General features: G+C 40.3%; 1 protein-coding gene across 2 annotated transcripts in view; it reads left to right on the forward strand.

Moving 5' to 3' along the window:
• The window catches only part of LOC111079895 (stromal interaction molecule homolog), a 166,860-nt gene that overhangs the window by 18,511 nt on the left and 122,562 nt on the right, over nucleotides 1–25,787 (forward strand). For both annotated transcript variants that reach the window (XM_041594431.1, XM_041594430.1), the window contains exons 2-3: nucleotides 9,971–10,487; nucleotides 21,407–21,570. In XM_041594431.1, the coding sequence (XP_041450365.1) occupies nucleotides 10,097–10,487; nucleotides 21,407–21,570 (555 nt within the window). In that variant the 5' untranslated portion in view covers nucleotides 9,971–10,096. The remainder of the gene's footprint in view (nucleotides 1–9,970; nucleotides 10,488–21,406; nucleotides 21,571–25,787) is intronic.

Here is a 25,787-nt window from a genome sequence, read left to right on the forward strand (position 1 = left end):
TATGATTTTTTAGAATTTTAGAATAAAAAAAAATTTTTACATTTTTTTGCTACATCTGTTATCTACATCTACATATACTATTTATATTATATATCTAACACGTATATTCTACATGTACCATTCATATTCTACATCTCCTTCGCTAGGGGTTGCTCGCGCACTGAACGCGGCAGAGTGTGCGAGCGAGAAGGAAAATGAATTGCGTTGTTGTTTGCCGGAGGGGGCAGGGGAAGCATCTGAAAATTTCTTCATTCTGGCTATAATTATGATCCGATCTGATTCAGATTCGGCAGTCTGGTAGATATGGATATTCTCTACGATACTGCGTTTTTAGTTTTATCGTATCTTAAAAATTGTGCCTGCCACAGATTTTCGTCCTTTGTGGGGGCGGAAGGGGGCGGGGCGAAATTTTGAAATACACTTGTAGCAGTGTGATATCACATGAGTCTGGAAACCAAATTTGGTTACCCTAACTCTTATAGTCTCTGAGATCCAGGCGCTCAATAAGACGGACAGACGGACGGACGGACGGACAGACAGACAGACATGGACTCCAGCCCATGTTGCGATTTCCCCGTACCTATGGATAACTGGTTTTTCTAGTCCTATGCCTTTTTTTTTTCAAAGCCAAATACGATTTTTTGTGTGCTACCTTCGTCGAAATTATTAACCATTGTATAATGGCATCGACATGAGTTGATTTCGATCATTGCCATCAAAACATTTTTAAGCAGTTCAACACAAATTGATTGCAAACAAAACTGTCGCACAAACAGCTTCACTTCAAAGATCTTTCAGAATAGCCGAAAGCTTTATATTATGTTTTGCAATTCCTCTTTCAAGCCATGTTGGTTTTTATACGATGGACCATGTGTTGGAGAGCACATGAGTCTGGGTAATTTTTTTTCCACTGAGTACGCGAATGTGTCCACTCGAATCGTCAGAGCTTGCCTTCGCCGATTTTAGTCCTTTAAAGAGTTTTTGGTGCCGATTTGGTTTTTTTTAAACCTGCTTTTACTTCGTTAATCCTCGTCACCAGTCTTGTTGGTCCTTAGTAAAATTTGCCACTCGCAGATTACTAGATTTGTGGGAGAAACTCGACTATTTCCATTTGCTTAAATGATGTCTATTACCAACTTCAGTCGTAATCTGTTTTAGACTGCCACTTCTTATCTAGCTTTACATATTTTGGAGCTTTATTCAGAAATGAGCTTAACGATAAAGCTTGCATATATACATAATGCAAGCTTATTTGAACATGTGTGCCCGTGTATGTTACTATTTATTTTACTTATTTATTTCAATTAATTAACAATAATCTGCTAACTATGAACTATAATAGAAATATACATACTTAAAAAAAATATAATAGAGGAAGAAAATAAAAGTTTTACAAATTTGCTAGGTTAAGGTGTTGGTAAAAGTTACGTACAATCGTATCAATGGATATTTCGGGAGATATTGTATTGTAAAAGGAATTGTAATTATTGCAAAGAACACGGAACGGTTCGTGCTGCGCGAAGTTAGATCTGCAGAAGGTTATTCAGATAGGCTGGAAAGTTCGGGTTTGTCTGGAAGGAACTGTAAAATCTATCTGTCCCAACAGAGTTTGGGAGTCCACAAGCCCTAGAATGAGCTTGTAAATGAATAAGACGCCATAGCAAATTCTGCGATAAGGAGGGTAGGTATAGTAGTTTTAGCCTCGATCGGTATGGAGGTAACCGTCTGCCAGAGTCCCAGTTCAGAAATTGAAAATTTATTTTGAACGGATTCAAGTTGAATTCGTTCCTCTTTGATTTGAGGGCTGCATGCCCAAGAACAGTACTCCAATAACGGACGAACTAAAGAGACGTACAGTGATTTTGTTATAAACGGGTCGTCAAAATCTTTTGACCAACTCTTCTTAATGAACGCTAAAACTCCCTTAGCTTTGTTCACCGTTAAAGCAATATGACTGTTAAAGCATAGCTTATGATTAAAAAAGACTCCTAGTTCATTTGATGTGGAAATTCGATCCAGAGCATGTCCTAGAGAGTAGTGGAGACCAAATGTGGAGCAGGGCGGTGAAACGTCATAAGCTTGCACCAAAAAAAAAAATAGGTTAGACGAACACAACTTGTTTAATTCAATCGTACCAAAAGTACCAATCGGAATACGAAAAACAAATTTTGACGTCATCAGCATATATAATGTAACTGAGTGCAAAATAACTTGAGGTAAGTCATTTACAAACAGATAGAACAGCAGCGGACTAAACGACTTCCTTGAAGAACACCTGAGGTTATATTCACGACATTTGAAAAAATATTAGAGAACACAACACGCTGTATGCGGTTTGACAGATACGACGATATCCAATTTACGAGATTTGGAGGAAAACCTAACAGAGAGAGTTTATGGATCAGAAAAGTATGATTAACAGAATCAAAAGCTTTGCTGAATTCTGTAAAAATTACGTCAGTTTGCAAGCAGCTTTGAAAGGCTCGTTTGATTAGAGACAAGAACTCTATTAGGTTAGTCAATGTTGTTCGATGTGTAACAAGGTGCTCTAGCAGCTTAGGAAGAGCAGAAAGCTTAGATCTAGGCCCTTTTTTGTGAAGAACAATAAGGTATGATTCGTTCCAAATCACGGGGAGGCAAAAACGTTCAAGAGACACCTTAAACAGGAAGGTCAAAGGTTGGCATAGGGCTCGAGCGCAATACTTTAAAATGCAGCTCGGAACTTTATCAGGTCCTGCAGAGAAACAGATGTCAATCGATGACAATCCTTCAGGAACTGCGCTTTCTTCGAATAAGGAAAGAACTACCTTGTTAACAAGAGGAAGATAGTATGGATAAGGGGTGGATGAGTCGTAGGTATGCAATGAATACGTCGATTGAAAGAAGACGGAAAATAAATTTGCAATACCTATAGCTAACGGTTATATTTTATCTATTAAATAAAGAGAAGGAGGGAATACGTTAGACTTACGTTTTGAGTTGACGAATGAAAAGAATTGTTTGTGGATCAGTACGGAAATTTGTACTACATTGAAAGCTATTGGTTATAAGATTGACTATTGACAATAAGAAATTTAGAGCGAACAGGCGAGTATTGAGCAAAGTGAGATAAAGAACCAGTTCTCTGGTATTTTTTATACAGCCGGGCTTTTTTATATTTTAGGTAGGACAGATACTTGGAGAACCAGGGTGGTTTGGAGGGTACATGAACGGTAACTTCAGGAAAATAGGTGTTCAGGGCAGAGTTTAACGTGTCGTAAAACGAGTTGACTGTTCCGTTTATATCTGATAATGACTGAAAAAAGGACCAATCAATTTGCAAAAGATGTAAACTTAAATCGGTGAAATTCGTTCTACGAAAATGTTTGAAGGTATAATGGAATTTATATTCGAAAACTCGTCAACTATAGACGAAGTTGCACCATCCAACTTTGTATCTTCAGGAAATTTATATTGAATCAATTGTTAGCAAGTGGAACACAATTAGTGATCAGCTATGATAAGTGCAATGATGTACACAATTATTAGCAACTAATGTTGAGTTATTATCCCAAAAAGGCAGGAGCGAGGTGAAAGAACGACCGGCTTAAGCAATTGACAATTTACAATTGACCTATAGTACGGAGTGCATATATGACATGAACACAGATATGAACAGATATGAACAATATTGAGAAATGCTTGCAAAGGGAAGTTCAATAAGATCGATTCAAATTCGGGTTGTCAAAACTTCATACATATACACGATATCTTGAGTCTGAAAGGAAAAGTCAAAGTTATAGAGAATAAAAAAAATAAAACATTTTAAAAGAATCTTAATTAAAAATGGGATCAAGTAACCGATCCAGCGTTTTCTGATAGATTTGGAGCTTTAAAACTGTTTAAAAAGCTTTATTTTGTTAAAACAGTTTAAAACGCGACTCTACTTATACCCGTACTCAGTCAGTATATACATTTTTGAGCTTATGATAATGTTTTGGAGTTTTTGAATTAAATAAAAAAATTTACATATTAACTTTTTTTGCTACATCTTTTATCTACATCTAAAATGTAGATTATAATTGTACCATTTATATTTTACATCCCCTCCGCTAGATGGCGCTCGCGTACAAAACGAGGCAGAGTGTACGAGCGAGAAAGAGAATGAGTAGCTGAAGTAGCTCTGGCTGAAGTAGGCGGGGGAAGCAACTAAAAATTAATTACTTCATTCTGACTATAATAATGATCCGATCTGTACCGACAAAACAATTTGATAGATATGATCATTCTGTGCGATACTGCGTTTTAGTTTTCTTCAAATTTGTGGATGCCACAGATTTTCGTCCTTTGTGGGGTCGGAAAGGAGCGGGGCGAAATTTTGAAATACACTTGTATCAGTGTGATATCACATAAGTCCGGAAACAAATTGAAACAAAATGGCTCTATCGACTCGACTGTTGATGCTGATCAATAATATATATAATTTATGGGGTCGGAAACGTTTCCTTCTCTGCGTTACACACATCCACTTTTACCACAAATCCAATATACCACTTAACTCTTCGAGTACGGGTATAAAAAGAATGTCAACTGTACGATGTACAAGCAATGCTTGTTTACGCCTAGTACTCACACATGCTAAATTTTCCGTCGACCGAAAAAGCTATATATTCGGCTAGGTGCCCAGTGCGACCAAAGTGGTCAATATGCTTTGTCTGGACTTTTTTTCTACGACTTACTAAGGTTGGAATGTTTATTAAAAGCAATCTACGAGGGTAAGATGGCAGTCTCACACCTGCATCCCAGTTAAGGCCACGCAGAGCAAAAAGTAACGAGAAGGAACGTGTGAGTCGCTTCTAAAGATGCGACTCTACTTATACCCGTACTCAGTCAGTATTTACATTTTTGAGCATATGATTTTTTAGAATTTTAGAATAAAAAAAAAATTTTACATTTTACATTTTTTTGCTACATCTGTTATATACATCTACATATATTATGTATATTATACATCTAACATGTAGATTATACATGTACCATTTAGATTCTACATCTCCTCCGTTAGGGGTTGCTCGCGCACTGAACGCGGCAGAGTGTGCGAGCGAGAAGGAAAATGAATTGCGTTGTTGTTTGCCGGAGGGGGCAGGGGAAGCATCTGAAAATTTCTTCATTCTGGCTATAATTATGATCCGATCTGATTCAGATTCGGCAGTCTGGTAGATATGGATATTCTCTACGATACTGCGTTTTTAGTTTTATCGTATCTTAAAAATTGTGCCTGCCACAGATTTTCGTCCTTTGTGGGGGCGGAAGGGGGCGGCACATGAGTCTGGAAACCAAATTTGGTTACCCTAACTCTTATAGTCTCTGAGATCCAGGCGCTCAATAAGACGGACAGACGGACGGACGGACGGACAGACAGACAGACATGGCTATATCGACTCGGCTATTGATGCTGATCAAGAATATATATACTTTATGGGGTCGGAAACGTTTCCTTCTCTGCGTTACACACATCCACTCTTACCACAAATCTAATATACCCCTTAACTCTTTTTTGAGTACGGGTATAAAAAGTTGCTGAAAGTGCCATTCGACCTTGGTAAACTGTATGGATACGGCTGACCAGAGTAGCTTTCATGAGAATTGGTTTTTTGAAAAAACTTGGCAAAAAGATCAATTTCCTGATCATTGTTTGCTGACATATTGAGAAATGATAGCGAGGATGGATGTGCGGACGTTCTACGCTTACTATTTACGAAGCTGTAAAACTGTTTAGGGCCCTGTGAAAATCGTACCCTGCATCGAGATAGGTAATTTTTATAGCATTGAGCGTTAAGAACGGAGAAATTTGACCGAGCTATTACATAGTAAGAGAGAGAAGAGGGAGAACCAACTTCTCGAAATTTTTTATAAAGTCTTGATTTTAAGTTTTTTAGTCTGGATAACTCTTTGGTAAACCAAGGAGGCTTCCCAGGTCTAACCGGACAAGAAAGTGGGACACAAGAATCAAAAAATGTGTCAAGTGCATTGTAAAAAATGTTTGTGCCTTTCATAACGTCAGTGCACAAGTACAGAGCGGACCATTCAAAATCCCTAATAAAGTTATTAAGCTCGTAAACTCGGCTTTACGAAAGCAGCGGACACGTTCAGATAGCCTACCCATTCGATCCAATAAGGTAGGGCCAATATCGACTGACACTTCGAGTGTAGGATGGTAGGAGTCTTCAGGTATAGTGAGCGGAAGGGCTCGGGTTAACAACGCTATGGTCGGATCCGAGACAAAGCACAGATCAAGCAATCGATCCAAGGAATTTTTCACATGGTTGACTTGAGACAGGGATAGGTCTAGCAAGCCGTCGATAAAGTCATGTCGTGACATGGGCACAAGGTTATTAGACTCGTTTACCGAAGACCAAACAGTACCTGGCAAATTAAAATCACCAAGAACTATCATATGGTCTTTATCTGATAGCGAGGAAGAAACAGTTTTTAAAGCGGACAGGTGATGCTCATATATTAAGATGTCCGAGGAAGGTGGAATATACGAGCAAGTAATGAAAATGGAAAAGCCTGGGAGAATCAGTTTTACGCACACGAATTCCAGGTCCAGGTCTCGGTAAACACAATAACGTGGGACGAGAATGCGAGACTCTCAAGGAAAAGAGTGCTGAGCTTACTACGCAAGCCTCTAGCATTCTGGTAGGTTACTACAAGAGATGAAATTAGTTTTTTGGATGGGTGGAAGTAGAGGTGGAAGATGAGGATGGAGATGGAGCACTGGTCTGAATGCTAGGAAGAGTAATGGGGGGCCTATTCTTTTTCTTAGCCTTAAACTCTTTAACCACCAAATGCTCCGGAAAAAACTTGGCTTTAAGATACCTTATTTCAAGCAAGAAATTTGTAGATTTGCTGGAACTTAAGGTTCGGGACTGACCTTGTATGACCGAATGAGTGGTAGGCAAGAGGGAACGTTGGCTTACCGAAGAAATGACTCGAGAATATCTGTTTTGTATTTTGTTCTGGACTAATTTAATTATCTTTATTCGTGGTCCTTGTTTATTTAAACTTTGATGATGTACTGCCTAGTGTTGTATATTGCGTCTGGGCTGATGGACTGCCTAGTACAGCCTCTTGGGTTCGGGCTGATGTACTGCCTAGTGCAGTGTCTTACGTTCGGGCTGATGGACTGCCTAGTGCAGTGTCTTGCGTTCGGGCTGGTGGACTGCCTGCTTCTTTGGCCGAGCTTGGGCTTTTTAAGCAGCTGGCGATCGCACCTGAGACCGTGATTTTCCACGGTCTGTCATCGACCCGGAAATTATTAATTATTGCTAACTTATGATTATTGGGTGACAATAATTGTGGGGCTTGGTATGTTGGGCGAAGCTTGGTGCTTCGTTGCCAATTGGCTAGTGGGTCAGTGGAGTTGAGTAAGTGTTTTGCTGTGACTGCATCACAGCAGGTGCTGTTGGGAATTTGATTTAGAATTGGTTTTTGCTAACTCTGCATCGCAGAAGGTGATACCATAGAATGGTAGGTCGATAATTATCAAATTATAATTTGAGGCCGAGTGGTTGCGAAATATCGCAAAGAAGTGGGTGACCGAGAATTTAGTGCTGTCTTCGCTGATTGCGAAATATGGCAAGAGGTGGGGTGTTTTGGTGTGTAGAGTTGAGAGTCCTCAATTTGGGTAATTGGGTGTTTTGCTTTAGATTATTTTATTTTTCCGAAGGTGCTGACACACCGCTATTTTTAGACAACCATGGCCAAAGCCAGGGTTTGTTGGCTCTATGCCGTATGTTAGTTTATTTCCGAACAGCGTAGATCCGCTGCCACTCCGGTGTTTGTGACGTGCCATGGCTAGAGCCATGGTTTGTTACAATGCATGCTCTACGGTTGTACTGTTTTGTGTTTGTTTACAAACAGAAATCTTTTTAAATTTCAAATGTTTTAGAGCAAGCAGAAATGTCTCATGTGCGCGCTGTGGAGCTGGAGGACGACAATGCACACCGCAATATTGGATAAATTGGATCCAGCGGGACAGAAATACATATACGTCACGTTAAGTATCCGTTATTCAGGAAGTAAAATTTGATAGATCCAAGGCATGCTGTTTAATTTATAGTGCATGCATTTAAAAAAAAATGCATTTCCTACAACTTTTTTGATGATTTGAGCAAGTGCAGACGTCACACTTAGAACATTTAGAGCGAGGATATCCTGTCTTGCATAGTCTGCATCTATCTTTTGAGACCCATTGCATCCAATATGTAGAAGGACATGTAGGACTTGCTTAGTCGGATATAGCTGGAGAAGTTAGAGCTGGTGACCATGCCATTCGTAGCACAGGTATTTTGACTACACCCACGTACAGTTAAATGCCACTTTTAAATTCGACTACAGTGACCTTTACTGCTCTAGTTTACTGTTTTGCAATGCATACAAATTGGTTTCGGCACAGATTTGTTTTCACAAATTTTTCATCGAAGTACATATAAAAGTATGATATTGTTTCATTGGTCACTGAACAGTTGATGGATCTTTGTCATGAATTTGTTGCTTCTGTTTCATTTGGAATATTTATTCTCCATCTCAAGTGTCCTGATTTACATTCTGGAAAATATCCTGCGTCTTTTTATTTGCGTTTCGTTAGTACTCGTATGTCTGTGATCATTGTCTTCGCCCTCACTTCTATTCAGCAATGCATCTTCATAGTGTTTCCTTTCGAAAACGACAAGTTGCATTATGTCTTCTATAAAATTTTCCAATGTCTCAAGTGAGTCCGTAAATTGAACAAGTTTTTTTTTTAATGATTTTATATTTTTTGAGTTCTTTATGTTCCTTTTACTCAAATAAAATAAATGGATTTTAAAATTTTTGGTTTTAAACACACTCGGCTTTTAATGGGTTAACAAGATTTATATTTGTATACAAATTCGTTTACTTCCTATTTCGGCGAAAAATATGTTTGCCGTTTTGAAAATGGAAAATTTTTGCGAATGCGAGAGCGCCTTTCTTTTGCTAATATCACTACTCGACAAAATTGAACTTTTGATTTAGGCTGTGAACCAAAATGACTTTTTCTGATAGATTTCGGGATCTAAAATTTGTTGTAGTACTTTATTATTTTTTTTATGGTGTCATTTTTTTTAAAAGAATTTTTAAAATCTGGTATTTTTTTTCTTGGTTTTTTTTAGAGGTAGTGCTTCTATTTTTCACATAACTTTAGTATCTTATATCTGGTTGCATAGAACTTTGCAGTTCTGAAAAGCTGACAAAGTGTCAGCTATAAATCCGACCCAGACCCTTTGTATCTGCAGCTTAACGCCTGAAAGATATTAAGCTTTCAAATTCAAATTTCATAATTTTTTGCGGTATTTTTGTTTTTCAAAATTTTGACTTGAAAAACTCGGGAAAAGTAAAAAAAAAAAATAATTCTTGGCCAACATTTTTGGTTTTAGATAAACGCATTAATTAGGCGTCGTTTAAGGTATTGCTCATTAGAATACATACTTTTACTATGCAACCAGATAGAAAATACTTAAGTTATGTGAAAAATAGAAGCACTACCTCTGAAAATAAAACAAACAAAAAATACCAGATTTTAAAAAATTCGTTAAAAAAAACTACACCATAAAAAAACCATAATTCGTTAAAAAATTTTAAACCATGAAATCTATAAGAATCTAAATTTTGGGCACTAGTGTATTTTGTCTTCAAAAGTAAATCGTAAATATGTTGCGAAAGTTAAAACCGGAGCCTGTCTGAATCAGTCATATATTTAAGGTTATACCGTTTATCCATTTGTTTTTTCTATATTAAAATTAAATAAGTAAAAAAAAAAAACAATTATTTATTCTTCAAATGTAATGCTCAACAAATTCTTAAATTCTGGCTTTAGTTGTAGTCTTAAGAACTAAGAAATAAATGAGCTAAAGTAGACATAATAAAGACATATTTTTTAATTTTCATATTTTATCTATGTTTTCAGGACCAAGGCACCGGAACTACAAATGTGAATTTAAGATCTAAAGAAAGACAAAAACATAATTCGTTCACTACACCATAAAAATACGATCTACAAATTTACTGAAAATTTTACCATATAGCGAACAAAATGCTAAAATGTTGGAATTATTATCTGCTTTTATTTTTCTGTATGTGGAAAAATGTTACCACTCTAACCGATGACACACATAAAGTACCTGTCGTTTCAAATCGCTACAATACCCACCAAAAAATCAAGCCGCAAACAAACTTAAACCCACACCACTTATCCAATGAGGCTTCGCAAAGCTCGTATATTCAACATGAATCTCCTTTGTATACAGTACACATGGGAACTGAATCATCGGTAACAACACCAAAATCTCCGTCTGTAGGATTACAAGTCTCTAATAATGCTGGAAGTGGTAATGGACATTCGACTCATATAGAGCAACATTTGCATAGGAGTTCATACAATCTATTAAGTGAAGCCATGTCGCAGGCTGTCAGCAATGAATTCAGTAAGTTAATAACGATTAGTATACAAACATATTAGGCAGTCTGTCCGTCTTGCTGAGCGCTAGATCTCAGAGACTATAAGAGCTGGGGCAACCAAATTTGGTTTCCAGACTCATGTGATATCACACTGCTACAAGTGTATTGCAAAATTTCGCCCCGCCCCCTGTCGCCTCCATAAAGGACGGAAGTCTGTGGCAGGCACAATTTTATGGGTACGATAAAACTAAAAACGCAGTATCGTAGAAAATGACCATATCTACCAGATTGCCGAATCTGAATCAGATCGGATCATAATTATAGCCAGAATAAGGAAATTCATTTTCAGTTGCTTCCCCCGTCTCCCCCTGCATGAAAAACGCTACTGATTCTCTTTTTCGCTCGTACACTCTGCCGCGTTCAGTGCGCGAGCAACCCCTAGCGCAGGAGATGTAGAATCTAAATGACACATGTACTATCTACATGTTAGAAGTAGTATATACATAGTATATGTAGATAACAGATGTAGCAAAAAAATGTAAAATTTTTTTTTTATTCTAAAATTCTAAAAAATCATATGCTCAAAAATGTATATACTGACTGAGTACGGGTATAAGTAGAGTCGCGTCCCCAAAAGTGACTCACACGTTCCTTCTCGTTGTATATTGTATTTATATCGTCAGCAATCAATTACACTAGTCAACACCATTTTTCTGAACCAAAAAAACATTTTCTGATAGATTTGAGACTTTAAAAAACTTCAATGACTTGTTTTTTCTATGAAAAGAATAAAATAAAATAAAAAATAGATATTCTTTAAATTTTGTTCAGAGTTAGCACTCATTTTTGGTCGTGTAACATTCTTACATCTGGACGTATCGCAATTCTCAAAAGCTTGTAAATTCAGCTATGAATTGGACCCAAACATATTGTAGCTTCATTTTACTGTCTGGGAAATGTTAAGTTTTCTAAAATGAATCATTTTTTTAAAGGTATTTTTTCCCGAAATTTTGACTTTAAAAACTCAGGAAAAGTCGAAAAAAAAATATTTCTCGGCATGAATTTTTGGTTTTAAATAGACGCATTAATTAAGCGTCGTTTAGGGTATCGTTTAAGGTATCGATGGATGAACGTCCAAGTTGCAGCCGTTTGACCAAAACGACTCAAAACTACCAAAATGGGATAGCAGGAAAAAAAAAGACCTGTAGTTTTGGTTTTACCGAGTCCTAGGTATGGATATATAGCTGTAAATGTTGTAGACAGTTAACTTTTACTCCAATGCTGTGGAGAAAACCAGAGATTCACGGCTCTGAATGTTTCTTTTGTTCATTCAAAATAACTGGAATCGGGAGATCCATGAAATGGGGTTACCCGAAACAGCTTGGTCAAGGCTTTACGCTTCCTGTTTCTCCTTTAGAGGAAATACCGCCACTAAAACGCAAAAAAGAGGAGATGTCGTCTCTTTCACAGGAACAATTGAACGATTTAGTGAGGATCCTGGATCTTCCTAAAAGTAAAGCCGAGCTTCTTGGATCTTTTTTAAAGAATGCCCCTTTATTGAAGGAAGATGTCAAAATTCCGGATACGTCATTAGGTTAGGTTGACCCGGACGGCCCTCATGGGGCCACGCATAGGCCGATATGGCCCTTAGTTGTCCGGATGGGGGGTGCATGAACCATCTTCATTGTTGTGAGGTTTCAAAGTCCTTGAGGATCGAGGTGTTTTTCGCGAAGGCAAGAAGTTCCCCTGGTGTCCTTCTAGAGGCATCTTCCAGTAATGCCATCACCGGGGTTCCCAGGTATTTTCTTCTTGCCCTTGATAGCGCCGGGCAGCTGCATATGAGGTGTTCCAGGGTTTCGATAGCCCCTTCTTCATCGCATTTTCTGCAGTTACCACTGTTGGTGATGCCTAGTTTAACTGCGTGTGCTACAGTTAGACAGTGTCCTGTGAGTATTCCCACTAGCATTCTGCAGTCCTTCCGTGGAAGGTGCAGTAAGTAGTGGCTAAGTTTACCATTGCGCTCCTTAAACATGGTTCTCGACATTCTGCAGGTGGTGGTACTCTTCCACCGGCTTCTGGCCTTCTTGTCCGCTTGTTTCTCCAGAGCGCTTTGTAGCGTTCTAAGGGAGACAGGCACGTTCTCGGTTCTGGCAATGGCCAACCCGACGCCTTCCTTAGCCAGTACATCCTCTGTCTCGTTACCTTCGATGCCCTGGTGGCTGGGAACCCAATAGATCCGCACTGACTTTGTCGTGCTTAGGTAGTCTAATGCTTCCCTGCTCGCCAGGACGTTTCTGGAACTGACCGCTGACGACTGCATGGATCTTATCGCCGCATGGCTGTCCACGAACAGGTTTACTACGCCGTGTGAACGATCGATGGACTGAGCCGCTTCCGCCGCTTTCCGTATGGCGTAGACTTCCGCCTGGAATATGCTGCATTGTCCCGGTAGCTTATAGGACAGCCTTATCTCAGGGTCTGTACAGTATATGCCCGCTCCTACTCCTCCTTCCATCTTGGAGCCGTCGGTGTAAATGTTGAGGTTGTGTTTACGTCCAGGCAAGTTTGGGGGATCATGTAGTCAGATATACTGGCCATGTCTCGGCCAATTGAACTGTGCCCGAATCCCTGTAGAGACATGTTTCCTGATGCTACTAAGTGTTGTGCCGCCTTTCCTGCAATCAGTTGAGCGTGGATGTCCAGGGGGTCGATACCGATTATGGTTTCGAGTGCTTTTGTTGAGGTTGACCTCAGAGCCCCCGTAATGCAGAACAGTGCCTGTCGCTAAGTCCTGTCCGTAAGCTTGTTGTACGTCTTCTTTTCGGTAGCCTGCCACCACACTAAGACTCCATACAGCAGAGTCGGTCGCACCACCGAGATGTAGATCCAGTGCATTAGAGCAGGTGACAGGCCCCATGTACTGCTGAGCATCTTCTTGGATGCATATAGCGCAATGGTGGCCTTCTTCACCCTTTCCAGAACATTGGGCCTCCACGCCAGCTTGCTGTTCAGTACTATGCCGAGGTATTTGACTTGTGTTTTCGGGGTCAGCCTGGTTTTTTCAATTTTCGGGGGGATCCATGCCGGTACCTTGTATCTCTTGGTAAAGAAGATGAGGTCCGTCTTGTCCGCGTTGATACTGAGACCTACCTTTTCCGCCCACTCACATATCTCCCTGAGTGTTGATTCCATTATGGAGCTTAGAGTCGATGGACATACTCCCTTAATAATTATGCTTATGTCATCCGCATAAGCTGTTATTTTTGGGGCTCTCCTTTCGAATCTCTTTATTAGGTCGTCGACCACCAGGTTTCACAGGAGGGGCGAGAGGACCCCACCCTGAGGTGTGCCTCTGTGTGCCCCTTTCACCAAGGAAGCGGTGTCCCATTCTGAGTACACCCGTCTACTACTTAGAAGGTTCTTTATCCAGAGGTTGATTGCGGGATGCGTGTTGGTCGCTTCTAGGCGTTCCATTATTGCGTTAGTATTCACGTTATTGAATGCTCCGGATATGTCTACGAACACTCCTAGAGCATACTTATTAGTTTGGAGGGCGTTTTCGATGGTGGCTACTAGCGAATGCAGTGCCGTTCCTACCGATTTCCCTTTGGTGTAGGCATGCTAGTTGGTTGACATCCGCCCCCCTACATCGTTTCTGATGTGTAGATCCAGCAGCTTTTCTAGCGTTTTGAGTAGAAAAGAGGTGAAGCTTATCGGTCTGTAGTCATTGGGGCTCATATGGCTGCACTTTCCTGCCTTTGAAAGGAAGACAATCCTCGAGGTCCTCCATTGAATAGTGATATAGCCCGTGCTCAGGCAAGCTGAGTATATTGCAGAGAGGGGTGATCACGTCTTTGGTCGCCTGTAGCATGGCTGGAAATATACCGTCTAGTCCAGGTGCTTTCGTACCCACAAAGGAGTCTATAGCCCAGTGGATTCTCCTAGATGATATGAGACCCGTTGGGGGATGCTGTTCCTCAGTTGCTAGGTCCTGATGCGTTGTAGCGTCAGCAGCCTCGGTGCATCCTGGGAAGTGAGCTTCCATTAGTGCTGTTATGGCTTCTTCACTGCCCTCAGTCCACTGTCTATCGTTTCGCTTGAGCTGACTCTGTATGGTAGGTTGCTTTGATAGCAGCTTCCGGAGTCTACCCGTTTCTAGGACTTTCTCGATGTTGGAGCAGAAGTTCCTCGACGAGTTTCTTTGTGCCTTGCGTTTTTCCTTCTTGTACTCCCTGAGTAGGATTTTATATTCCTCATTGATCATCTCATCGCTCGCCTGTTTGGCGATTTTGAAGAGGTTTGAGGTTGTTTCTTTGGAGCGATAGGTCCCGGTTCCACCAGAGTGGTTTGGTCCTCTTTTTCGTTCTCGAGGGTGGGCACGATGCGTGGTACGCATCCAGTAGTTCCCTGGATAGGGTCTCTAGGGACGTTTCTATGTCTTCCGGGGATTTCACTGTGCCCGGACTATTCGCGAGCTTCGAGGTAACTGTCTTTTTAAACTTTTCCCAGTTTGTGTTCCGGGGGTTTCTATAGACAGATATTTTCGGAGAGTGTTCAAATTCGCACTTAAACTGAATATACTTGTGGTCTGAGAAGGATGGTCTTTCAAGGACTCTCCAGCCAGATACCAAAGTACTTGTTCTTCCCGCTACGAGTGTTAAATCTAGCACGTTTGAAGAGGTGGGACCTACAAAGGTGTATTCCTCTTCTACGTTTGCTACGTCTAGTTTAGTTGATAGTATGAAGTCTAGGAGTGACTCACCTCTATCGTTGATGTCGGGGCTTCCCCACACGTTGCGATGTGCGTTTGCGTCCGTACCGACGAGAAGTTGCTGGTCTTTCAGGCTGGATTCCGCCACTAGATGCCTCAACTCTTCAGGTGGAGCTGGCCTGTCGTGAGCCATGTAGCAGGAGGCTACCATAAGGCGCCTTTCCTTGCTTTCTAGCATCACCACGGTCAAATCGTCAGTGCTGTAATAAGACATGAGGTGAGCATGGATTCCCTTTCGTACGAGTACGGCGGTTCTGTTCCTGACTTTAGTCCGGCCACAACATTGCCTGATGCAACCCATGGCTCCTGGACTATGGCTATGTCGGCGGGCCCTTGCTCCATGGCAAAGAGGAGCTCCGCCGACGCTATCTTACTTTTGTGGAGGTTGAGCTGCAGCACACTCACCATGTGCGTCTGGCCCAGCTCCACTCGACGGGTTGACTACTACCGTCAGGTCACCGTCCTCCTCCTCCTCCTCCTCCTCCGAGTCCAGCGCAGGACCATGTGCGGCCTCCACGATGGTGTCCAGACCAAGGTCCTTCTCCACCTCGACCGCCTGCAGAGTGTGCGCATCTTTATCCTCGGGGTGGCGCTTTTTCAGCCGCAGGTACACACTGCCTATCCCCCACGCCATCTTCCCGAATCTTGGGTACAGCAGGTCCTCTGCCTCCTTGCTGATCTGGATGATCACACTCTGGCCCCCCTCATTGGGTAGTGGGCTCCCGATATGCAAAATCCTCCAGTTCGCCGTTGGCACATTAGGGTTCTGCCGCTGTAGCAGCTTTAGCGCACGGTCCACTTGGATTACGATGGGGAACAGTACCTTTGCCTTTGTACTGGGCCTTTGCCTTCAACCCCTCCTTGGAACGCTTCGGCCCTTCCCAACTGATATGACCTGCTCCCGCCATATCAGTGGTGTGACCGCTGGCGACACGCAGAGAGGATTGCTCCTCCCCGTGCCGGCCGGTGGTAGCAGCCACGCTTTCCACCGACGTTTGGGTTGACATCCCAACCCTTGCTTGCTCCTTCTTCCGCTCCATTGTTGGCCCAGAGAGTCCATGCTGGTTAATATTTTTCGGGGGGACCACTACCACCCCCTAGCGTTTTATGCCTACCTGCCAGGCACCTCCAGCCATGGCCTTGGTTCAGTTCCCCAAAATTTTTGGTCGGGAGGACCTGGACCTGGCTTTGGCTAGACACTGCATTGCCCAGGACAGAGCAAGCGGCAATGCATTACCCGATCCGGGATAATGCAGTGCCCATTGCCCAGACGGCACCCTCTGGGAGGGTTCAGCTGGAGGATTTTCGCCGGCCGGACACGTCATTTGGTTCACGCACAATTTTATTTGCGAAGTGTGCGTGCATGTGCGTTTTCCACCACATTTTGGACTCTTCAAGCAACTTAAGACTCAACAGATTGGGGGTTATTTGTTGACAGCAGCAAGGAAAGTTTAAAGGCTGTTTTATTACAAAATGGAACCCAAAGCCGTCTGTTCCCATCGCCCATGCTGTTAATATGAAGGAAACAAATCAAACAATGGCTAAATTGTTTGAAAATATAAAATATATAAAGTACATAAGTGGAAGGTCGCGTGTGACTTAAAAATCGTAGCCATGTTAACAGGATTGCAAGGTGGTTACACAAATTCTGCTGCTGGGGGAAGCAACTGAAAATTAATTTCTTCATTCTGGCTATAATTATGATCCGATCGGATTCAGATTCGGCAATATGGTAGATATGGGCTTTCTCTACGATACTGTTTTTTTCAGTTTTATCGTATCTTTAAAATTGTGCCTGTCACAATTGTGGGGGAAGGGAGCGTACAGTGGTCGATTCTGCCTATCTGGCAGGCAATAAATCAAAAATTAAAATGTCGAATCTTGCTAATTTTTTTTACTTTTTGGAAAGTAAACATCCCACTGATATTTATAGCGATATTTATATATTTTTCGTATCGATAGCCCAGTACCTGCACGCGGTTGAATCGCAGCAAACTTTTCTGTCCATACCTAAGTACATTTTACCGCCTTTTTATTGCTTTTGGTAAAGCAAAATAAATCTTAATGTTTTGCGATTTGTATTAAAATTACCATCCATTTTGATCATAGTTGGTAAGTATTCAATAAAAAATATATGTGTTGGTCCCGTGCTTGCATGTATTAGAGGTAAATCTTTGTAGAACTTAACATTTCCTTTAGTGTGCTATTAATATCATACCCGACACTTGCATGGAATAGATCTTTTGACTTCCGCCCCCTTCCGCCTTCAATCTTTTTTTATTTATGAAACCAGTATTTTTTTAATCTTCTGTGTTAAAACCAATTGCAACTACGTGCAACTCGTTAATTTATTTGATTTTGTAGGACAAATGTCAGTTTCGAAAAACGCGCTTTTTGCGATATGGCGCATGGAAACTGTGCCAGAAAAAAAAGTTGAAGCGAGTTGGATCAATGTTTTCGTTCAAATAATTGATAATTGATAAAAACAAACTCAGCGAAACTGATTGTTAGCGAATAAAAAAAAAATTAATTAATTTTGCCTCTGAGTGTAGTGTGCAGAAGAAATTTAAAATACTTCAAAAAACAGACCATAAGTTTTAATTTTTACCTATACTTTTTTGTATTAATATAAAGTGTTTATAAAAACATTTTATAATATTTTGAAATAAAAAAAAATTATTTTTTTTTTAAATTTGTTTTTAAATGTTTTTAAGTTAAAAAATAAAACTTTAAAATTTATTTAAATACTCCGCGGATTTATATTCCAAAATACAAAAATATTTTTAAAAATGTTACTCATTTATTTTTTGAGTTATTAATTATTGCCTGCCAGATTGGCAGAATCGACCACTGTGGAGCGGTGCGAAATTTTTTAGCGCTTGTAGCAGCGTGATATCAAATGAGTCTGGAAACCAAATTTGGTTCAACAAGACGGACAGACAGACATGGCTCTATCGACTCGGCTATTGATGCTGATCAAGAATATATATACTTTATTGGGTCGGAAACGTTTCCTTCTTTGCGTTACACACATCCACTTTTACCACTAATCTAATATACCCATTAACTCTTTTTTGAGTACGGGTATAATGAGCCCCAAGGATTACACTACTCGACAAAATTGAACTTGTTCTGTCCGCTGTGAACCAAAATTACTTTTTCTGATAGATTTCGGGATTTTTAAATTTTTGTAGTACTTTTTTTTTTATGGTTTAATTTTTTTTAAACAATTTTTAAAATCTGGTATTTTCTTTCATAGTTTTTTTCAGAGGTAGTGCTTTTATTTTTCACATAACTTAAGTATCTTATATCTGGTTGCAAAAAAACTTTGCAGTTCTTAAAAGCTGACAAATGCAGCTATAAATCCAACCCAAACACTTTGTAGCTGCAGCTTAACGCCTGGAAGATATTAAGCTTTCAAATTTCATTATTTTTTGCGGTATTTTTTTTTCTTCGAAATTTTGACTTTAAAACCTCAGGAAAAGCCGAAAAAAAATATTATTCTTGGCCAACATTTTTAGTTTTAGATGGACGCATTAATTAACCGTCGTTTAAGGTATTGTTCATTAAAATCTATGGATAAACGGTCAACTTGCAGCCGTTTGACAAAAACGACTCAAAACTAATTTTACTTGAAAAATACCGTTGCTGGTCCAATGCCAAAGGAACACGTTCAGGTACCAAAAATTCAACCCCTTTTCGTTTGCTTTCTTTCCAATTGACAGTTGGGCCCGCAACCTTCCAAAAAGTATTTTTTGTCTATTTTTTTTATTTTTGATGTTTGGTTTGGTCTCTATAGATTTTAATGCCTTAATGCCTTTTAATACCTTAACCCTCTAAGCCTACTAGAATAATGAAAGGAACGAATTCAAATAATTTTTTCTAAAGTGAATTGAGGCTCCTGAACTTATACATATGTATATGTCCTAAGAAAAAGTGCAAAAGCTTTCGTTTACCTGTAAGGTGAGAAAAAGTGTATAAGTGTCGCAAGACATTCTTGGGGCTCCGAGTGTAAAAAAATTTCATTCCTAAATTACGAAGTTGAGTTTTATTTATTTTTATGATATTCAGGAAAACAATTTTTTTTGGATGTGCAGCGAAAATGCAGCTACATTTTGTGCAAATGCACTGCGTATGTGAAGTCTCGACCAAACCAATCCGGAAAATGGTTTAGCTGGTCAAACTGCAAGTCCGAAGCTTAGCCCTTGCTGTGAAGGTCGCTGAGAAAAGGGAAACAGCATTGTCGGCACCTCATGCTTTTGCCAGCTTGAACGGTCAGCAGAAGCGCCTCCGCTCATTTGATTTTCTCGTATAAAATCCTCAGTATGGAGTTGTTCAACTGGTTAGATCTGGTATCCGTGGCTCTGACATTTATAACGATTCTGGTGAAAATGTTGGTGCCAAGCCAATCGACGTCGTTGACAAAGCCCTGCCAAAGGAATGTCTGACAGAAGAGGAACACAGTTCAACCACTATTTCGACAGCGACTCCAACAAGACTTACCAAAAATAACAAGCTGGAGAAGCAAACGAGTTTGCTGGATAGTGATAGGTACATATGTATGTCAAAGTTTATGGTATGTTTTCATCAGAAAGATGTTCATTGGTTTCAAATTTCCCTACATCTGATTGTATATGTTTGAACTTTGGCTTGTGTCCCACTACCACTCAGCGTATAAGTGATAAGATAACTTATACGTTTTGGTCTTATGAGTTTCTGGGTTTTCATGGTAATTGTTGATCAGAAATTGCTTGCATAACAAACGTTCATTTGATTTGGTTTCCATACCTAGTATCCCATTAGGAATACTAAAATTAATGAAGGAAGTTGTATGAGTATAGAGAGTAAGTATTATATTATTATAGAGAATGTGGATATTAAGGTTCCCCCAACTGTTGGCCGATGCACCATGTTCTGGGTGACAGTATAATATTAGCATCCTCCAATGCAGTGGTCAGAGCATCAATAAAAAGTTGTTTTTGTCGTCACTGAAAATTTTTGACATTTCTTCGCCCGACGGTACCGACTAAAACAAATCTAGCAAATGTTCAAATGGCTCGAATTTATAGCTGCATTTGTCAGCTTTTCATAACTGCAAAGTTCTATGCAACCATATATAAGATACTTAAGTTATGTGAAAAATAGAAGCACTACCTCTGCAAAAAACCATGAAAAAAATAGCAGATTTTAAAAATTCTTTAAAAAATGCTAAACCATAAAAAAACCCATAATTCGTTAAAAAATTTTAAACCCCGAAATCTATAACAAAAAGTCATTTTGGGCCACAGCGTAAATGTCGTGTTGACTAGTGTTACAGACCGATAGCGTCACCTCTTTATTCCCGTACTCAAAAAAGAGTTAAGGGGTATATTAGATTTGTGGTAAAAGTGGATGTGTGTAACGCAGAGAAGGAAACGTTTCCGACCCCATTAAGTATATATATTCTTAATCAGCATCAATAGCCGAGTCGATAGAGCCATGTCTGTCTGTCCGTCTTGTTTGACGGACTATAAAAGCTAGAGGAACCAAATTTTGTTTCCAGACTTATGTGATATCACACTGCTACAAGTGTATTTCAAAATTTCGCCCCGTCCCCTTCCGCCCCCACAAACGACGAAAATCTGTGGCAGCCACAATTTTAAAGATACGATATCGTAGAGAATGACCATATCTACCAGATTGCCGAATCTGAATCAGATCGGATCATAATTATAGCCAGAATGAAGAAATTCATTTTCAGTTGCTTCCCCTGCCCCCTCCTGCAAACGACAACGCAATTCATTTTCCTTCTCGCTCGCACACTCTGCCTCGTTCAGTGCGCGAGCAACCCCTAGCGGAGGAGATGTAGAATATGAATGGTACATCTATAATTTACATGTTAGATGTAAAATATACATTGTAGATGTAGATGTAGATAAGAGATGTAGCAAAAAATGTAAAATGTAAAATTTTTTTGTTAATTTTAAAGTTCTAAAAAATCATAAGCTCAAAAATGTATATACTGACTGAGTACGGATATAAGTAGAGTCGCGTCCCGAGAAGCGACTCACACGTTCCTTCTCGTTTTTTTTTAATTTTAATAAAAAATACAAATTTTAATAAGTAAACTATTAATAGTTATGCACAAAATTGTCTTAAAAAAAACTAAAAGCTTTTGCCTATTTTTCAATTCAGATTCAATTGGAAGTGGTTCTGCAGATGGTGCTTGCAACACAGAAGAATTTGACTGCTATAACGGAAATATACAGGATCGGTTTGGCATGGAGGCGATTGCCAGCTTGCATCGTCAACTTGATGATGATGATAATGGAAACATTGATTTGAGTGAATCAGATGATGTATGTTATATGATTTTATAAAAAATCATTCATTATTTTATTTGGTACAATTTAATTATTATTTTATACCAATAGTTCCACTAGCACCAGATTCCAATACGTGAATGATAGTGGTTCTACTGGAATTTGATATCCAACTTTGACGCGTGACTGACAATTATTGCCTGTACTGACAGCTAGTCTTCTCATTCACACTTCTCATTCACTATATATAGCAGTAAATGAGTACAATAAAATTAGTGTGTAGTTTACATACTGTACAGTGAGTGTAAAACAAGAAATGCGTGCAGTATTTCTGAGTGCAGTACACTACTGTCCAGTAGGGAATGAATGAAATCATGCAGACCTCTAATATATATCCCTAATTCGTCGCTTGAATAGATATTATTCATAGATTTTGAAGGTTGTATTTTTTATAAATTTTCTTATACTAATCGACACGAGACATACCAATCGACATTTCGCCCACAGCATCGATACCACTACCCGACACGATGTTTCCTCAAGGAACCAGCCGGCTTTTTCGGATAGATCTGGTGCTTTGAAATAGTGTGAGTTTCTTTTTTTCGGCTGGATCTCAGAGACTATAAGAGCTAGGGCAACCAGACTTTCCAGACTCATGTGATATCACACTGCTACAAGTGTGTTTCAAAATTTCGCCCCGCCCCTTCCGACGCCACAAAGGACGAAAATCTGTGGCAGGCACATTTTTAAAGATACGATAAAACGTAAAACGCAGTATCGTAGAGAACAACCATATCTACCAGACTGCCGAATCTGAATCAGATCAGATCATAATTATAGCCATAATGAAGAAATTAATTTTCAGTTGCTTCCCCCGCCTACTTCAGCCAGAGACCAGCTACTCATTCTCTTTCTCGCTCACACACTCTGCCTCGATTTGTACGCGAGCGCCCTCTAGCGGAGGATATGTAGAATCTAAATAGTACATTTAGAATCTTTATGTTAGATGTATAAGATACATTGTAGATGTAGATAAGAGATGTACCAAAAAAATGTAAAATGTAAATTTTTTTTTAATTCTAAAATTCTAAAAAAACATGCTCAAAAATGTGTGTGCTGACTGAGTACGGGTATAAGTAGAGTCGCGTCCCCAGAAGCGACTTACACGTTCCTTCTCGTTTTTTTAAAGTATTTTTCTGAGGTAGCGCGTTTTTTTGTCACATAACTTAAATATCTTATATCTGGTTGTAATGAATTTTGCTCTTCTGAAAAGCTGATAAATGCAGCTATAAAGTGGATATGAACACTTTGTAGCTCCAGAAAACCGTATTTTAAATATTATGCTGTGAAGTGAAAAATTGATGATTTGTGTGCCGTATATTTTTTAAAACTTTGACTTTAAAAACTCAGAAAAGGCAGAAGACAATTCAAGATCGATCATAACTGTAGTTAAACGTTTTGCTGGCTGGCACTGTGACCTGCCTGCCACATAGTTCTAAACGCTCATAAAATAAATATATCGCTTTCAAAGTCTTGAACCGTTCATAATCTGCACCGCGGAAATATTCAGTTGACAAGAATGGCAAAGTTCATTAAAATCAGATGTAAGACATGTGAAAAAAAGCTTAAAAAATAAATACCATTTTTTTTTTGTTTTTTAAACAGTTCTGCGGTAGAAAACAAAAAAAATGTCATTAAAAATAAATTTTAAGCAAATCAATCAGAAAAATCCGGTTGGTTCCTTGAAGAAAAAAGTTCGATTTTGTCGAGTAGTGTATTTTGTGGCACGGCAATTGAATTTTAACGACCGTCACGAAATTTGTACTCCTCCTCATTGAATTAATTGTAACGGTTTTTCACATTGGCAATGGTATTTCATCAATAAAAGTTGAACTAAGCTGATCTAAGCATTTGCATGTGCTTATATAAATTTTTAGGCTTATCACAGAAACTGCTAACCTTTTTAATGCGAATGACAATTGGGTCCCTATAAGGCTAAGAGTGATCCAGGCCAGAAATATATATAGCACCCCTCGTTGATGTATACAACAGCAAAAAGTAAAAACATTCTTGATTAGATACGAAGAGGATACGAGAAACGTATGGCAGTATCGTAGCAAATGACCATATCTATCGGATTGCCGAATCTGGATCAGATCGGATTATTATTATGGCCAGAATAAAGAAATTAATTTTCATATGCCAAACCGCCCCCACTAGTGCTGCAGCACTACTCATTCTCTTTTCCACTTGCACACTCTGCCTCGACCTATGGCGAAGGAGATGTACAATCTAAATGTATAATATACATTGTAGATTTAGATTTAAACTATCTAAAATTTCACATAAATCATTAGCTCACATACATACTTATGTATGCACATATATACTGACTACACAAGCACCGTATCGCCACATCGGATGGACCGACATAACGGCAAGCGAGATTCTGCATGTGGCAGCAGAAACCCTGAACGGCAAGGCGCCATGCCTAGATGATAACCCCGATACCGCCATGAAGCTGGCCATGACAACGCATCAATCGGCTTTCGCGCATGTCTTTAACATGTGCCTTCGCGAAGGAGTCTTCCCAAAGCCATGGAAGCAGCAGAAGCTTGTCCTCTTGCCAAAACCCCAAAAGTCTCCTGAAGAAACTTCAGGGCCATCTGCCTGATAGACAACGTGGGCAAAGCGCTGAAGCGATGAATTAGAAGGAAGCTTAAGAAAGCTGTCGGAAAGGCAGCTGACTTGTATCCGATGCAGTTCGGCTTTAGGAAGGAAAGATCGACGACGGACGCGATCCGCATAGTTAAGGACATAGCGGCAAAAGTTTTTAAGGGAACCAAGTGGCTTGGAGGACGGAAGCAGTACTGTCACGTGGTCACACTCGACGTTAAGAACGCCTTCAACTCGGCGAGGTGGGACGTCATCCTTAGGGCTCTAACCCGTTAAGGAATCCTGGATTACTTGGTATCCATCATCGAGGACTACTTCAGAGGCCGGATGCTGCTACACAAAACCAAAAGCGGCACGGTGCAGTACCAGGGGACATGCGGCGTTCCTCATGTCATGGGACATCCTTAAGCTTCAACTACCAAGAGACGCCCTCAGATTCGCAGACGACGTCGCGTTGGTGGTGGTATCCAAGCACCTCGGCGACGTGGAGGCCTGCTGTAACCAAGCGGTGGACGCAATCCAGGAGTGGTTGAACTCTGGGCCTCAGTCTGGCTGAGCAAAAGACGGAGGCGGTTCTTAAATGCAGCCGCAAAAAAGTCAAGGTAGCGACCGTCCATGTCGGCTCAGTCAACATAATATCCTCAAGAGCAATCCGATGTCTCGGAGTAATGCTGGACACTCGCCTCTCATATCGCGATCACCTCCAGGCAGTCTGCAAAAAGGCAGCCGACCTAGGAAGAGCACTTTCGCGCATGATGCTGATCACGAGTGGACCCAAGCAAGGCCGCCGAATTCTTCTTCAGTCTGTCCTCAAATCGGTCATGATGTACGCAGCGCCAATCTGGGCAGAGGTGGCGAGGACAAAATCCTACAGGAGAGGGCTAGACGCAACTCACCGACTAGGAGCTCTGCGAGTCTGCTGCGGTTTCCGAACTATTTCGGATGACGCGGCCTTGGTCATAGCAGGAATGATCCCAGTGGCTGACCTCGAAGAGGAAGCAAAGGAAATCTCCTTAGAACTCGACGCAGCACCACAGAATCGATCTCCGGCACTACGGAAACAAATAAAGTCGGCAGCGAGGGAAAGGATCTTGAACAGATGGCAGGGCCATCTCAGCGAAGGGCGGATGGACATTCCGGCTTATACCGGACATCGCTACGTGGGTAACCCGGAAGCATGGAGAAGTGCATGGTGACGAATAAAACCCTTCGATGTTCATGGAACACAAATGCTTTATTTCCAAAGTGGACTGTATCAAAAATTTTTCTTTTTCTTTTTACGCAGCGAACATGTCCATCATGTTCTGCTTTTGTCTTAACACTTTTTTCTTAACACTAAAAAATCTCAAAAGTGCGACGCAGCGCGACCAGAAAAAATACCAAACCAATGAGGGAAAATTAAGTGTTCAAAAATAGAAAACGAAATTTAAGAAATTCTTTTTAACGGCTGCAATGCGTTCATCAACAGTGCATTTTTGGCTAACCCAGCTACAGCTACCCAGCGACGCTAACAGACCGACGTGTGTCGTCAAAGGTACCGCTGAGCACATTCTTTTCAACTGTTCAAGGCTTGTAGA

This window comes from Drosophila obscura, unplaced genomic scaffold, assembly GCF_018151105.1.
Source record: "Drosophila obscura isolate BZ-5 IFL unplaced genomic scaffold, ASM1815110v1 contig_26, whole genome shotgun sequence".
Taxonomy (NCBI): Eukaryota; Metazoa; Arthropoda; class Insecta; order Diptera; family Drosophilidae; genus Drosophila; species Drosophila obscura.